This window comes from Telopea speciosissima, chromosome 7 (assembly GCF_018873765.1).
Source record: "Telopea speciosissima isolate NSW1024214 ecotype Mountain lineage chromosome 7, Tspe_v1, whole genome shotgun sequence".
NCBI lineage: Eukaryota > Viridiplantae > Streptophyta > Magnoliopsida > Proteales > Proteaceae > Telopea > Telopea speciosissima.
The window spans coordinates 49477107-49494046 of record NC_057922.1 but is presented as its reverse complement, the minus strand read 5'-3'; the positions used below and the strand labels follow the sequence as shown (position 1 = coordinate 49494046).

At 37.7% G+C, this 16940-nt stretch overlaps 1 protein-coding gene across 3 annotated transcripts in view; it reads right to left on the bottom strand.

The window, feature by feature from the left end:
- Positions 1-11774: 11774 nt before the first annotated feature.
- Positions 11775-16940, bottom strand: part of LOC122669302 (putative transferase At1g60990, chloroplastic) — an 80592-nt gene continuing 75426 nt past the window's right edge. For 2 of the 3 annotated variants that reach the window (XM_043866045.1, XM_043866048.1), the window contains 4 exons: positions 12530-12613; positions 12326-12453; positions 12050-12249; positions 11775-12015 (listed from right to left, as the gene is read on the bottom strand). In XM_043866045.1, the coding sequence (XP_043721980.1) occupies positions 12067-12249; positions 12326-12453; positions 12530-12613 (395 nt within the window). In that variant the 3' untranslated portion in view covers positions 11775-12015; positions 12050-12066. Of the gene's footprint in view, positions 12019-12049; positions 12250-12325; positions 12454-12529; positions 12614-16940 lie in introns of all 3 variants that reach the window. The other variant, XM_043866046.1, reaches the window with a different exon arrangement.

The window sequence follows — 16940 nt, the reverse complement described above, 5'->3', positions numbered from 1 at the left end:
AGTGCAATCCGAACTTGCTACCAACTGAACCAAAAGAAGCTCCACCTTCACAACCGTCCCTTTACCTAGGCGAAGGTGCATTAGAACAGTCTTTTCGATAAGGAAGCGTCACGAGAGTTTAAGGTCGCACTGCGGGCGACGTTTCCACAACTCTTTAACCCATCCAATAAGTCAATTTCGAGGATGAAATTCTTATAAGGTGTGGACAATGTTGTACCCGTGACCCAACTTGTACTTATAATACTTGTGTGCGTGTATTAGTATAGCTTGGGCAGCCTTCAAAGTTCTAGAGGAAGACCTTGACTTGGTAAGCTATAGACTTAGACTTTGTACCTTGTTGTATACCCATCTAGCATGACTGGTTCTTGACCATTGTCTTAGCTTCTATGTGTATTAATTATACCCTCTCTTATCCTCCTTTCATGTAAAAAAAACCCCAATTAGAACGAACCCCTCTCAACCCGTACCTATACATCCTCAAAGTAGGCGAGATCATCAGAATCAATTCGATTCTAGTTTGCTGTCATTGCATAATAGCCAGATTCTAACTCAATTTTGAGGGCCTTTCTTTCTGATTTAGTCAAAGGTTTCTTCATAAAAAATGTTGCCCTTTAAGTCTAGTTTACAACTCATTTTTAATCGTGTTATTTCATTATGTATTGACCAAGTTATGGCTAAAACAGTGGATAGGTCAGATCATGCCTAGGAAACCAGCGGACGATGCACACAGTCCGCCACTGCATCATCTGCCCAATGTAAAAAGGATGTTATTTCGATTTAGTTCTATCTTGCCTTAGCCCTTAGTTATTTTAGACAAATTAGGACCCATATGGCCTAACTTAACCCTTAGACCATAACCATAGACCCATTTGGGTATTACCATGTTTTAGGATATTTTTTGGACTCCAAGACAACATCCAACCAAACAAAACCTAGAGCTCTTGTCTAAACAAAATAGGAATCTGTCCCCTCTTCATTTCCCTCTTTTTCCCAACCCTAGAGAGAAGAAAAAACATGGAGAGCAAGAGAGGAGTGAAGGAGGAAGAAGGAGGAGAAAGAGAGAAGAGTAGGAGGAAGGGAAGGCCCCAACCTCCTTTGGAGCTGTCGATAAATAAGTTCACAAGGCTTCACCTACCAGTTGTGCACTTGCTTGGGACCTTGGAGTTTGTGAGAACTGTGGTTGGGAGCTCAAGTTCAGCTTGGAAGCTTGTTCCCTCATTGTTCTAGCTTGTTCTTGGGTAAACCCTCTAACCTATGTACTTTTCTAAGATAATTCCTACTTTGATTTGATTAGAACCTACCCAATTCCCCCACCAAACCAGAGGGCTTTTGTTTCTAATTAGTTTATTCATCTAATTGGATGCTTAGAGCATCATTTGGTATCCTTGAACACCCCTTTCCCCAGCCTTTGGCTTAAATGCCATGAAAACCCCATGGTAGACCTTCATTTTGGGGTTTTGGCATTAAACACCCAATCTATGCTTATGGATTCTAATTAGGATCAAACCCACATGTTTAATAACTTATTTGAAGGCCATTAACATTCCCCACTTATACCCCCTGATGGCCCCTTGGCCATTAACCTATGGTATGCTCGAGCTTGGGCCAAACTGCTGCAGTTTTGGCTTAGGCGGACGATGCATGATCCGCCTAGGCTACACAGCATCGTCCGCCTAGTGCAATTTACTACTGTTTTGGAGTTTCAACTCCGAGACTTCAACCAAACCCTTTCTTACCTATTGTACACCTGTGTAACGACATGATAGGCTAGCGTACGTGTATGGGAAGGGCGTGCATCACCTGTGACTTTGTGAGTGGATTGAACACTTAAACTATTTTATGGCGTGTTTCTCATTAGGCATCAAACTAAGCTATGCATGTGGATGTGTATGAATACTATGCATTGCATGTTACTTTACATTCCTATCTTTATGCACTGATGTGAAGAATAATGAAATACAATCATGATTGAATGATGCTATGTATGGAAATGGAATGTGGGTTGTGTATGAACATGTGATGTAATCCAAGTGCCGTGAGTAGGTGTCGGGCTTGGGATTACCATGAGAGTATGGTGAGGAGAGTGCTATAAGTGTGGAAATTTATATGATATGTAATCGATGGATTAAATTCGGGTGGTAACCGGCCGACCGGTATATCGGTATCACACCCGTCGTATTGTTACTTTGTGTGGATGTAAGCTAGAGGGGCGAGAGGATAGTCAAGCCTCTAAGTAAGGCACTATAGACTCGACCTCTAAGCTACTCCAGCACCTGTGTATATATATATAAATATGCATTTCAATAGTTGCTTGTTGGATAGGATGTAATTCAACCAGTGCTACGATCCTTACCGACAGGGGTTTAGGTGTCGGGCAAACCCATGGCTCCTGACCATATTTTGGGGTAGCCCACCATGAAGTTTAGGCATCGACCATGTATCAGGCTGGACACTAGGATGGGGTTTATATCGGGGGCTTGCGGACAACCCGGTGAGGGGTCCGGTCTCGTAGGTTTCCATTGTAACATGGGTTTGACATGGTCAGAATGTCATCCAGTTTATGGCACTGTTATCGACGATGCTACCTATGGTACTGTAGTATTTGACCCGACTTAGAATCTCATTGTTAGGGGAAAAATGAACAAATGCATTCATGCATCATATGTGATTAGCATACTTTAGCATGCATTGATAATGTATGTTTTACTGTATGATTGTGTATAGTTTAATCACTCACTGGGCTTGTGGAAGCTCATCCCTCAGGAATCTTTGTTTTAGATATAGACACAGGAGTGGTGGATCCAACTGAGGTTGATCTGGCGTATCATTATGGTGAGGACTACGAGGCTTGGGGTGCCCAGCCAAAGATGGAGCAGGGACCTGATTACCTTTGTGATGAGTGTGCTCATGATGCATAGTAGTTTGGGCTTGAGGCCCAATGATTGGAACATTACTTTACTTTATGTTGATGGATATTGAGGATGAATGTATCCAATAACTTCCGGTATCGTTTTTATCTTTCTTTAGAATTGATATTTAGTATTCGGTATATGATGACAACTTGATTGTTTGGAATAAAATGCCACATATATAAATATGATATCATTTAGAGCTCCTAATTAATTGAATTTATTATCTTTACTTATATCCACTGTAACTCTGATTTCTTTCTTATTCCTAGAATTAGAAACCGAGTAGTGTACATGACACAGCAAATTGTCGATCCTGTAGATTGGTGTGGAATACATGGGTATTCCCATCACAATACCGTCATCTAGGGATGGGGGTGTGACACGAAACCTTTGAATATGAGATTCATAGGTGCTCTGAGGGATTTTGACACGAGTGATCCCTCCTTCATGAATCGGCTCAGGGAGAGCTACCACATCAAGGATGACAAGTTTTCCCACTGCTTCTGCAAACTTTTTACCACTCACCTACTTATGCAGCAAATTAGATGGGCTTCCTGGTGAGGATCGCCCTCTTCACAATCATCTTCCTCCCCAGACTCTTTCTCGACTTCGAACACCCTTGCCAAACCTCCACTCGACATTCTCCAGAAAATAAAAAATACAAAATTTTCTCCTTTTTGGGTCTTAAACATAGAGTGCTTCTCCAAAATTGAAATAAGAGATTTTATTATTTTTTAGATTAGGCTATTATCCATAGATAATAGCCTAATCTGAAAGGGCATTGTTCAACTTCGATGGATCATATAGATAACCTCTTAAGATACTGAAAAATATGTCGGTATCCAAAAGGAAACATTACTTGATGTTGGATCCAAGGTTGCTTCTTTCACAGGCTTCAACCACCAGGCGTAAATATTAATATCTTATTGATTTATTTTTGTTAAAGATCAGCAAATGAATTATAATACTATCGCAAAACCAAAAGAATGAACGAATACACCATTGAGCTACTAGTCCACCTTCGGCATGGCCATCAGCAGAGTAGTAACCTAATCAAGCAAAAGACAAAGTTACAAGAACCTGTATCTAGGTTTCATAAGAGCATCCCAGGTAATATCATCAGTTAGAAAAGAGTGGGGGCTATCCCAATCTGCGCTAGTTAAGGTAGTTGTTGCATGTTTTGCCAGTCTGTCCGCAACACAGTTAACCTCCCAGAAGCAATGAGAAACTCTCCAAGATATGTTTTCCAGGTACAGCTTGTAATGCCACCATCTCTGTCGATTATCGATAATATATTCTAACTGTGTGGTAATATCTTTGAAACGTAAACGGATCTCTTATCTTATGGAAGCATATGAGGGCCACTCTGATTGGCTGGTTTCTACTCTCTTTTTTTTTTTTTCTTTAAAAAATCTTACTCCTTGTATGCTGTAACCATTAGGTATCTTTCTTGCAAGTATATATGAGATAAACTCCGAAGAGGAGTTCTAGGTTTTTTTTATATTAATTAACTCTTTCGTAATATAAATAATCAAAATTTTTACAATCAATGATTTATTAACTTTCCTAAATTGGGGCTATGTGGAAGATCGTTGTAGGGTGGATCCCCCTAAGGGGCCTAGAAATCCCACAAGTCTATTCCTTGTTAAGAAATTGGTAGTCTCTGCAATTTGATCCACCATTTAAGCTCTCTTTAGTTGGGGCCTTGTGTGTTTTGTTGTCATTGGGTATGTTGAGATTATCTAGGGCAGCCTTCCATTGATTGTAAATATTTTCCTTTTCTTTCTAAATAAATTGATTTAATGATAAAAAACTTTCCTAAAATTTAATGAATTGTAGGTTGACTCAAAAAAATTTTGAATTTTTAAATTCTTTTTAGGCAATGAAATCTATTTTTAGTAAAATGTATGTGGGACCACCAAAATTTTGAAATTTCAAAATCTTGTTAAAAGTAATGAAATCTACATTTAGTAATAAACTATTAATAGGTAAGTTATTAAGACATTAATTGTAAATGGTCTAATTATTTTCTATTACAAAGATATTAATTAATACCAAAAATGGAGCTAAAATCCTATCCAGATATTATCGAATAGAAACTTGTGGGACAGAGACCCATTACCTGGGGTTGGATTTTTAAAAAGGAAAAAGATAGGCCAAAAACAAATTGATATGAGTGGCCCTCATATATCCAAAGATAAGAGATCCATGTCGTGTGGCTGCAGCCTTTTTGAGCCATGTGGAGGTTGCCTTTCTAAACTGAGCCATGGTTGGGAAGGTTCTCCAATTGATTAACCATGTGTCAAGGTCATGGTCACATCCCTATCGTGTGGCCTAGTGAATTAAAAATTTTATCCTTGTATTTTCACCAACCAAAATGAAGTTACCTCAAAGCTGCCAAAGTTGTATTGCCAATAAATTTTCATCCATGTAAGAGAATTAGATAGGACTTAAACTTTCCAAATTTATTGATGATGATGTGGACTTGTCTATAAAATTTGACTGGCGAAAAATCCACCACATTGGATGTATATGGCTTTGTAGAGGAGCCTCTCTACGAAGGGACTATGGAAATTATATATATATATATTTAGTAACTATAAAAATTATATTTTAAGTGAAATCTATCCATTCGACCATAAAGGAAACTGAAGCCAACTGCCCTATCCATTCCCTTAATTGTTTTCTTTTTTTATATATTTTTTTGTTTTAAACTTATTTTCTCAATTCCTTCCCTAAAATGCCTAGTATGAAATTTGGGAGAATATGTGCATAATCTTTCTCTTTTAAAGACCATTCCGCTTTTAAGGAAGGTGCTTCTCCCCAAAAAAATTCTGAAAGGATAGGATTCTTCCCTAAAATTAGGTTTCAATCAATTTAAACTTTAATTTATCTTTAAGTAATATAGAATGAATTTGATGCAGGCCTGTACCAAGACCACTTGGACCGCAATAATGTTCAAAGATCAACCCATATTCAAACTCAAGTCCAGCCGAAGGCCTAGCACTTAAGCTTGGTCCGTAATGCAAAGTAAGCCCATGACTAATATTTCTTAATCTTTGCTATGCAATGTAAAGTTTTTACCTCAACCATTGAAGCTCAATTGGAATCGACGATTGAGATATCGTAGGAAATTTTAGGGTTTGATATATGGAAAGCTTCATAATGGAAGATGATGTAGCATCTTCCTTGGTGATTATTTCAACTATCCTAGTGGAAAGATGATGTGGAAGTAAAGAAGATAATGTGAACTCATCACATCCTTAGTGCTTGATGATGTGGCAGCCCTTCTCCCAAAGATTCTCTTGGTCCAAGCACCTTCAATTAATTCTCGCAAGAGTCTTCCTTGTAGACTACAAAATTTCATTAGTCTAGTAGAGTCTTCTTTGAAGACTACAAAAGCTAGAAGCATCTATGACAAAGTGCAACCCCTATGCTATCTTTTGGTTTTTCTTTTCTTCTTTTAATCTCAACCATTGGTACATCATTAAGATCAAGGGTTGAGATGTTGCAGTCAATTTTAGGGTTTTCTTTATTCTTCTATAAAACGCTATCTATGTTGCTTGTAAGGCATTCTATTTTAAACGAAATATTATCTTTTAATCTCAACCATTGGTACATCATTAAGATCAAGGGTTGAAATGTTGCAGTCACTTTTAGGGTTTTTTTATTTTTCTATAAAATGCTATCCTATGTTGCTTGTAAGATATCCTATTTTGATTAAAATATTATCTTTTAATCTCAACCATTGGTACATCATTAAGATCAAGGGTTGAGATGTTGCAGTCACTTTTAGGGTTTTCATTATTTTTCTATAAAAGGCTATCTATGTTGCTTGTAAGGCATCCTATTTTGAATGAAATATTATCAAAGGTTGAGATGTTGCAGTCACTCTTGTGAACCAAGTTGAGTTTCTCCTTCTGAAATCAAATTGAGTTTCAATCTTAAATCTTGAAGAATTGAAGAACCTCCAGTGACCTAGAAGTGTTGCCTCCATCAACCTTGAAGAGTTGGTAAGTCTACCCCCACCAAAGGACCTAAAAGAGTTACCATCATCCTTACCTATCCCCTACATACCTGTTCATCTCATTTTTTGATATTATTATTACATACATATTATCCTTTCGAACCCAAATCCAAGCTCATAACATCCCTTTTTCATTTCTATATTGCACATCAAGCTTTGGAACTCATTCTATAAGTTTCCCAGATTCGGATCTGGGAAGTGACCTCAACTTCAAGACCCCCATATTACCCTCTTTTATTCCTAATTTAAGCAAACTCAAAGAACAAAAGTTTTATCCCTATCTTTTAGCTTTCATCCCCGACTAGAATCACCTGAAACCGAGGTATACAGAAAGTTATCATTATTTTACTGAAATAGTGCAAATCTGCCCAAAATTGAGATTTCATTTTTGTAGTTATAATTCTCTCCCGATCTGAGTTTGTGAAACCTAGCCAAGGGTTACATCAGAATCAATATGTTCTCTTTTGTAATAGTATTTAAAAAATCATTAAATTTGGGGTGATGTGTCAATTTATTTCAATTTTTTTTTATTGTTTCAACCAATCACTATTCTATGTTTTTCAATTTTAGATGGCATAGAGTTTCCATACAAGTTTCTCTACTTCCAGGTTTAGCAAGCACATTAATTGAGTTCCCTATATAAAGCCAGCCTTCTCCATATATAATCCATAAGCAATTTGGATTTCAGTGAAGGATTCTTGCGATCAAGATTCATTGGGTTACTACTCATCTCACCCCCTATTTTTTTTTTTATTTTTTTTATTTGCCTCCAATGTTTGATATTAGTATCATTTGTGTTCAATATCCATTTTTTTGCTCTTTATAATGTTAGAATGTCTTATCAATGCATAAGTGTAAGAGCAATTGATAGTTTGAAAAATCAAGAAGATGCATATGATAGATGGGACTCATTTCATTGCTATCTTATATAAAATTATTTATATGGATTTATTATTTTGCTTCTTACATTTAATTTTATCAGTGAGAAAGATATTAATTTAATGATAAATCGTTGAAACCAACTAAGTTATTATAATGTGTCCAATAACCGAGAAGGAAGGTGTCTAGTTGACAAAAGATCTACGTAAATTAAAATATAAGCATCTGCTTATAGTGGCGGTAAAGAGATTTAAATATATATATATATATATATATATTTTTTGTGGTGGTAAATATTACTACTATTATAAAATAAGTATCAAAGCGATAATAATAGAACCGGTGGGACTGTTTTGGTGACGAAAATATTACCATCATGGTTTGAGGAATCGGTATCGGATTGCCTGGATCGGACAATTCATCGTAGTATTGGTAGAGACCGATATCGATTCCGGTCTGATCCAGATCGGTGGATCAGTTTTCGGACCAAAGGTATATAGGTAATAAATTTCAATTTTTAAGGAAAATTAGGGGCAAATCTGTCCGATCCGGTCTCTCCCTTAATTATTTCCCTTTTTATATATATTTCTGTTTTAAACTTATTCTCTCGATTACATCCCTAAAATGCCTAGGATGGCATTTGGAAGAATGGTCACCAAAACTCTTTATCTTTCAAGAACATTGTGCTTTTAAGGAAGTTACTTTCTCCCAAAAAAAATTGAATGGATGGGATGGGATCCATTATAATCTTATATCTTCAAAATTCGAAGACTTAAACTCTTTCTCACCTTATCAATAAGAGGAGTAAAGCACTTTTCTAATGTCAGGCTAAGCATGACACTAACCACCAAAACCCATCATCGCCCTCAGTTTTTCAGGTTCAGACCAAGAATGGCCATATTACGACAAAACAGGCCTAATGATGGACTTGGTATTGCTCATGAACCTCATGATGTAAAATATGTGTTATTAATATGAAATGAACTATTCATGCTATTCATCTTATTTGCAGCATTTAATTATCATCCTAGTGTAGCGTACAATTAGTACATGATGGTCTTTCATTTTGTCTATTACCTTGATAAAGGATCTTTTTTTATTCTCATTCAATATATTTTTTTCAGGGATTTATTTTAATTAAGAGTATGAATGTTCCAAAACATGGGAAATACATTACTAGAGAAGAGATGGAGGATTACTGTTTCCAAAGGATTAAGAAGCACAAACAAAAATACGAAAAGCTATACAATCGGATCAATGATTTACCAGGTGTGTTACATGAGTTTCACTCTTTCTTATATTTCTCTTATTTTTTTATAGGTTAATCTGTTTGTAACCAAGCCGATTACCAAATTTGTAATGTCTCCCTTTTGTGCAAATTGGAATCAAGGATAAGATGAGTAATTTCACATTTGGGCTCTGTTAAAAACAGGTGGGTTTCCATCATGAGCTGAATCTGGTGGCCTGGAGGGACGGGTGAAAAATAACACAGTATAACACATGAGAAGCCCTTTCACCATCTTTCCTGCAGCTCCTCTCTCTCTCTCTCTCTCTCTCTCTCTCTCTGTGTTAAAGTTGGCTGTGAGGAGTATTAAGAGACTGTAATAATGATATCAGTGATGAAGGGAAGGCTCGGACTTTGGAGAGTAGAGAAACACAAATGGTGCAGGCCCATTTCAGAGAGGGGGCGGAGGTTGAAGTTAGCAGCGACGAAGAGGGTTTCAAGGACTCGTGGTTCGAGGCCATTATCATCTCCTCGCCATTGAAATCGTCGTCAAAGAGGAAGAGGTGGCTACCTGTGGAGTACCTGAGCCTGTTGGAGGACGAAAGAGGTTCCAAACCACTTAAGGAGTACGTTGATGTGTCCAACGTTAGGCCTCCTGTGCGCACTGATCACTATTTCAAACTCAATGATGTGGTTGATGCTTACCACAACGATGGATGGTGGAGAGGAGTCATTATCAAGGTTATTGAAGACTCTAGATTTTCGTTCTTCTTCCAAAACACCAACGAAGTGATCGAGTGTGAAAAATCGGAGTTACGTGACCACTTGGAATGGATCCACGGAGAATGGGTTCGGCCTGAAAACTAGGTAGTAAAACTATTTTGTCAGCTGGAACTTGGAAGTTTTTCTTCCTTCCAAAGATTTTCAATGCAAAGCCTCCTAATGGTGCAATGTCAACCTTCCAACCAGAGCAAACTACCCGAGCTGTGTCGGACCATAATAGAAACTCCAGACTCAAACTAACCAAAATAAGGAAAGAGAAAAAAAAAAGAGAGGCAGAAAAAGGAGAAACACGAAAAGAAAAACAAGTGAATAAACCTTTCTTAAGAGCTAAATTTTTATGTAAATAAATTTGATCATAAAAGGTGATTTTTTTAAGTGAAAAATTAAACCAAATAATTAAAAACAGTTCATATTTTTATACAGTAGCACTAAAAAGAACAACTTACAATATTTGTTGAGATCTAGGCAATATGATTAGCAATATTTTGGATCGAATTCATGGTGTTTTATTATTCATTTTATTTTGACTCCCATAGTATCCAAAAACTTTACATTTCATGGACTAAATCATCTTGCCCATTTAATTTTTAATGTTAAAACTTGTCTTCTAAATTTTCTAGTTACATGTATTTCAACCTTTTATTATACTTAAAATTTTCCATTTAGATAAAACCTCATTGTTTTATAAATTATCCCCCATTTAAAAGAAACGTTTCCTCCTTTCCCTCATTCTCTCCTCTCCTCGACCTTGCAACATACGCAATTTTTTTTAATGGAAAACAAATCCATTAGATGCTATTAGATGGTAATATGACAAATCTCACCAAATCTCCCTCCCCATTCACACTATATTCTTTCGCTTCAAGACACAAACACCTTCAATTAGATCTAACCTACTCCACCCACATCCCCTTACTCCATAACTTCAATTAGATGCTTCTCTCTCTCTCTCTCTCTCTCTCTCTCTCTCTCTCTCCTATTTTGATTACTAATTTCATCTGTAGTTGAGTCCATTTAATTTTTTCTTTTCTTGTGTACAGTTGAAATGGATATGGATTCTTTAGCATTCATTTCACTAGCAAATGTCTCAAAGAGCAAAGGGTTCCTCAGTGGTGACAGTTAAAGCACGAAGGAAGACATCTACGAGCTCTCTCCCGATGGTCGAATTGATTGTGGAGCACCGTTGCCTGAACTCTATTAGTGATGAACTCTTCTTATATCCCACCTCATGTCTTTAATCACTTTTTTTTTTGTATAAATTGTGTTTATTAAAAAGGTTTTGCTTGGGCCCTTTTTTATATTTTGATCCAAGCCGTCAAAATGGAATTGGGTGGTGTGTTTCATTCTCCTTCACTAAACTAGTTGACTAAAGACTGGTTCACGATTAGTGGTTATAACAGGCCATTAGGATTGTACATGTGGTGTTGTAATGTTTTTTTTTTTGTCAACCTTACAAAGAATTGGTTAATTATCAAGAAAATCTAAAAGTCAGTTAAAGTGCAAGGTTGGGGAGTTTTTTTGGAAAAGCCAATTTCTCCAAATGAGAAGCTCCAAAAATTGGCAGCCCTAAGAGATGCTTGGAATTGGAGATGCTTTATGATGACTTATGAGAAGAGGGGAGACCTTTTCCATACAGAGTATGTGGTTTCATTTCCGTCAACCAAAATAGTTACTTGTGATGGACGAAAATTCCGGCCACCCAAGGTTTATCGGTCGTCTGCTGATATCAATACGGATATAGATCAGCTGTATTGGGCCATTTCGCCCCTCAAAATATTAATAGATTGTTTTTTGGACCATTCTGCCCTCTGTTCTGAAACGGGGTTTTTTGGACCACCAATACAGTATTAGTCAGGAATCAATATCGACCATGGCCGGTCCATATCACAGCCGATATGACTGATTAGATCCCGATACCTAAAACCATGAAACCAATTAAAGATTCCAAGCCAACCGTTTATGAAACTTAAGTTATTCAATCAAAATGTTATTCAAGAGCCAAACCACCAAGTACTTCCATTGCAAAATGATGGTGTCTATTTAAGCCTTTGATGGACAAATGAAACACAACGACCCCCACCCAACAAGTTAAAGTTCTCTTTATAGTTAAATTTGATCTATATATACAAGGACAAGAAGCCAAAATCTCACATAAAGCATACAACAGTCAAATCCCTTCCAACTCAAGGAAATGATCCTTTTTTTTTTTTTTTTTTGGTAGAGGAAATGATCCTTTAAAGTCAAGGACTAATGGACCTTGTCAGAGGAGTCTGCCTTGCTAGAAAGGGAACATCCACTACTATACCTAATGTTTCTCCAATATTTACCTCATCTCCAGCTGAAACTGTGTTCTTCTTGATATAACCTAGACCAACATACTCAGAATCTTTTCTCCCAGCAGCACAGCTTGTGAGCTTTCCTATCTGTTTAGAATCTTGCAAATTGTTTACTAAGATAACAGGAAACCTAAAAGATTTTCATGAATGGTAAATGATGTACCTTCTTGCCATTTACTGTAATGAGGCTGCCTGGTTCTGCAGGGGTGGGGAGATGAATGCCCCACAATTTCTGTTTGACCCCATCATATGTGATGAGCCTAGAAATTGTCTCTTGCCCTTTATAACATCCTGAAGAAAAATTTTGAGTAAGACAGGTGCCCATCAGTTCTCATCATGCTATTATCTCATGGAAATAAAGAGATACCTTTGTTTAGAGAAACTGAATTCCAAAGACCAGCCTCCAGGACATTGAATTCATTAGTGAGCTCCTTGCCAGGAAATGGCCTTCCTGTACATGTTAGTTGGTGTCAAACAAAGAAATGTACGAATTCTTCAAAGCATATTTAGTGTTTAAAATAAATACGGAAGATGCAATCAGAAAATAAATTTTTTTGGAATCTATCAAGAGTATATTTTATTTGATAATGTTAGGAAATGAGTTCAAGCCACGTATTCTTTACCTTTTACATAAGATCTGCAACAAAGCGAGATGATCCACTAGACTATTCACCAAACAATACAACCCCACCCCCCCCCCCCTCCCCCAAAAATAAACGATTTAACAGATAATAATTTAAAAAAAAAAAAAAAAAAAAAAAAAAAAAAAACGAATGACAATAGAAGAGAAAATAATATTACTATCTTAACAGGAATATCCTCAAACACAGGATTTAACAGCATTTTTTTTTGGGGGGGGGGGGGGGGGGATTTCTAGATGCAATTATTGTCCTGCAGAGACCATCCAGTTTTATCCCATACTACGAGGAATGATTTACCAGAGGAACTAAGAAAAAGTTACTCTTTACAATTAAGCGTTTGCAACTTCCCACTCAAAAAGTTAACGACTTTTCACTTCATGTTTGTGAAGGAATTCTCTACAGAGCATCTCCGACTGGTGATCATATGGAAACTAGGAAGTCAGAAGGGATGTAATATATTGTAGTCAGGACTTACATGTCTGTGATTGAGGAATTCTTCTCCAGCAGGATGTTGCTTCTTTTCACAAAGCCAATCTAACTTTGAACCTCTAAAACAGGGACAACAGCTCCCGGGAAAATGACATAGTATATAACAAATAGCAAGTAATCTATACAGGGAACAGGTCAAATTTATCCCCAAGATGTTCCAAATTCTTTGTCTTCAATCCAGTAGCTACGATTCCATTGAGGTAACATGGAAACACTAACCACGTCCAACTTTCAAGCATCCCAGAGGAAAGGAGGGAAAAAGAGGGTGCAAAAAAGTTCAACTCTATTTAAAGAAGTCTTAAGCCAACTACTTGGGGTCCAACACACTAATTCTGTTCCTCCATCCAGTTGGATTTTAGATTAGATAAACAAGAGAAGAAGGAGAAGTTGGAGGAAGAAGAAGAGAGAAAGAGAAGAAGGATATTTCGGTTGTAATGGGTGTTATGGAGAGAGCTCTCCCCACATCTATATTACTTCAATGATAATAAGGAAAAGTATTACATCCACCTCCCTATGGAGGTAATAGGTAAAAAAGGATAAAGAAGAGAGAATACATAATAAGGCAACTAGAAATAAAGTCTAGTTCCTATACTACCCTTATTACATAACTTCTAACACTCCCCCTCAAGCTGGAGAATAAATGTCGTGCATTCCCAGCTTGCAGAAGAGAGTACTAAACTAAAGGGAGGTAAGCCCTTTGGTGAAGATGTCTACCAGTTGATCACCAATCTGCACAAAAGGAGTACAAATGCAGCCGGATTCAATCTTCTCCTTGATAAAGTGTCGATTCACTTCAATATGCTTTGTTTTGTCATGTTGCATTGGATTGTGAGCAATACTAATGGCTGCCTTGTTATCACAGTAGAGTCTCATAGGCCTTTCAGTGTCAAACCCCAATTCTTGAACTAGTCTCTTTAGCCAAATGAGTTCACACACTCCATGAGCCATAGCTCTAAATTCTGCCTCTGCACTGGATCTAGCTACAACATGTTGTTTTTTACTTCTCCATGTAACTAAATTAACTCCCACAAAGGTACAATTGGCATGAGTGAAACCTTCCACTCTCAAGAGATTGTGCCTTGCATACAACAATCCTTTCCCTGGAGAAGACTTCAAATATCTGAGAATGCGATACATAGCATCCAAGTGGCCACTCTTGGGGGCATGCATGAATTGACTCACCACTCCCACGGCATAAGAGATATCTGGGCGAGTCATAGAGAGGTAGATAAGCTTCCCCACTAGCCTTTGGTACTTTCCTGCATCAACAAGAGCAGGACCACAATCTTCTCTTAATTTGTGATTCTGCTCAGTAGGAGAATTTGCTGGTTTGCAGCCTAACATCCTTGTTTCTGTTAGCAGATCAAGAACAAACTTCCATTGACATGTTGATTCCTCTCTTGGTCCTTGATACTTCAATTCTTAAGAAGTACTTCAAGGGACCCAGGTCTTTGATTTCAAACAATTGAGCCATGTAGATTTTCAGTTTATCTATCTCAGTAGTATCATCCCCAGTGACCACAATATCATCAACATAGACAATGAGGGATGTGATGGTACCATTGCCCCGCTTGGTAAAGAGAGTGTGATCAACTTGGCTCTGCGAATATCCATTCTTCAAAATGGCCTGCCGGAAGCGTTCAAACCATGCCCTTGGTGACTGTTTGAGGCCATATAATGCTTTTTTAAGGAGGCACACTTTCCCTTCAGCTAAAGGTATTTTGAAGCCTAGTGGGGTTTGCATGTACACTTCCTCTTCCAAATTGCCATGAAGAAAGGCATTCTTCACGTCTAACTGATATAATGGTCAATCTTTATTAGCAGCCAATGATAAAAGAACTCTTATAGAGTTGTGCTTAGCCACAGGGGCAAATGTCTCCTGATAGTCAATTCCATAGACTTCACTGTACCCCTTGGCCACCAACCTTGCTTTATATCTCTCAACAGTACCATCAAATTTATACTTGATTGTGTAGACCCATCTGCATCCAACTGGGACACGTCCCCTGGGAAGATCCACCAATTGCCAAGTACCATTCTTCTCAAGTACCATCATCTCCTCAGTCATAGCTTGTCTCCACTTTGGGTCAGACATAGCATCTGTAACATTCTTGAGAATAGAAGCAGTAGAGGGAGTAACAATAAAGGCAAGACCTGTAGGAGAAAGATCATCATAGGAGACAAACTGGGCTATAGGATTAGTACAAGCTCTTTTCCCTTTTCTAACAACAATAGGAAGGTCTAAATCAGATGGAGTAGAAGGGATGTCACCCGATGGAGGAGAATGAATCTCAGGATGTGGATCCAAAGAGGATTCTTAGTAGGTCTTCTTACTACTCTTCAAGCTTTCACCTCTTTTATACCCAATGTGGTAATCCTTCTCCTTACCCTTCTCATTACCAGAACCACTTTCAACAACCAATTCTGTTTCACCACCTGATTGATCACCAGGTTCAACCACATCCACAGACCTGTGTTTGCCAATATCAAGCATAAAAAGAGAGATAGGTAGAGGAGAATGAAGGAAATCTTCAGCAGCCTGTTCACTTCCACCACAATGCTCCCCCTGAAGAGGATGCTGAGAAGGGGCAAAGAATGGGATAGATTCAAGAAAGGTGACATCTTTAGAGATAATGCACCTTCGAGAAGAGGGATGATAGCACTTGTAACCCTTGGCAGTAGAAGAGACACTTGAGAGCTTTGGGATCAAGTTTAGTGCGAGTGGATTTGTTAACATGTACATAACAAACACAGCTAAAGACTTTAGGAGGAAGAGAGAAAGAAAAAGCTTGTGGAGATAAGATGTCTAAAGGAGATCTGAAATCAAGAAGTTTGGTAGGCATGCGATGGATTAGAAAGGAAGCTGTGAGAAGAGATGCAGATCAGAAGGTCTTAGGAACATGCACGCCAAACAAGAGACTACAGATGACCTCCAATAAATGGCGATTTTTCCTCTCGGCAACCCCAATTTGTTGGGGTGTATCAACACACACTAGCTGATGGATAATGCCATTATTAGTAAAGAAGGTTTGGAGGCCACCAAACATGTATTATCCCCCTTTACCAGACCGAACAACTTTGATTCGAGTATCAAACTGAGTAAGAATCATCTGATAAAAATTCTTAAATGCATTACAAACATCACTTTTATGTTTCATAAGAACAGTCCAAGTAGCTCGAGAAAAGTCATCAACAAAGGACACAAAGTAATGATAGCCAAATAAAGAAGTAGTAGGGGAAGGTCCCCAAACATTAGTATGCACAATATAGAAAGGAGCATAAGTTCTATTACCATGATATGGATAAGAAGAACGCCATTGTTTGGCAAACATACATGGCTCATATTGAAAAACATGAGAAGAAGCAATAGAAGAAAATAAGTGAGGTAATTGTTTCCTCATTACAACAAAAGATGGATGGCCAAGACGACGATGCCATAACATAACAGAGTCCACAGAACTATTATCATTACGTCCACACACATAGGACTAAGTTGTGGGCAAAAAAGGCTAAAAAAGGTAAAGGCCTTACTCCTCACGTCCACTACCAATAATCCTCTTCGTCACCAAATCCTGAAAAAGACAATGAGAAGGAAAAAAAGTGACACAACAGTTTAAAGATTTTTTCAAATGACTCACAAAGAGAAGA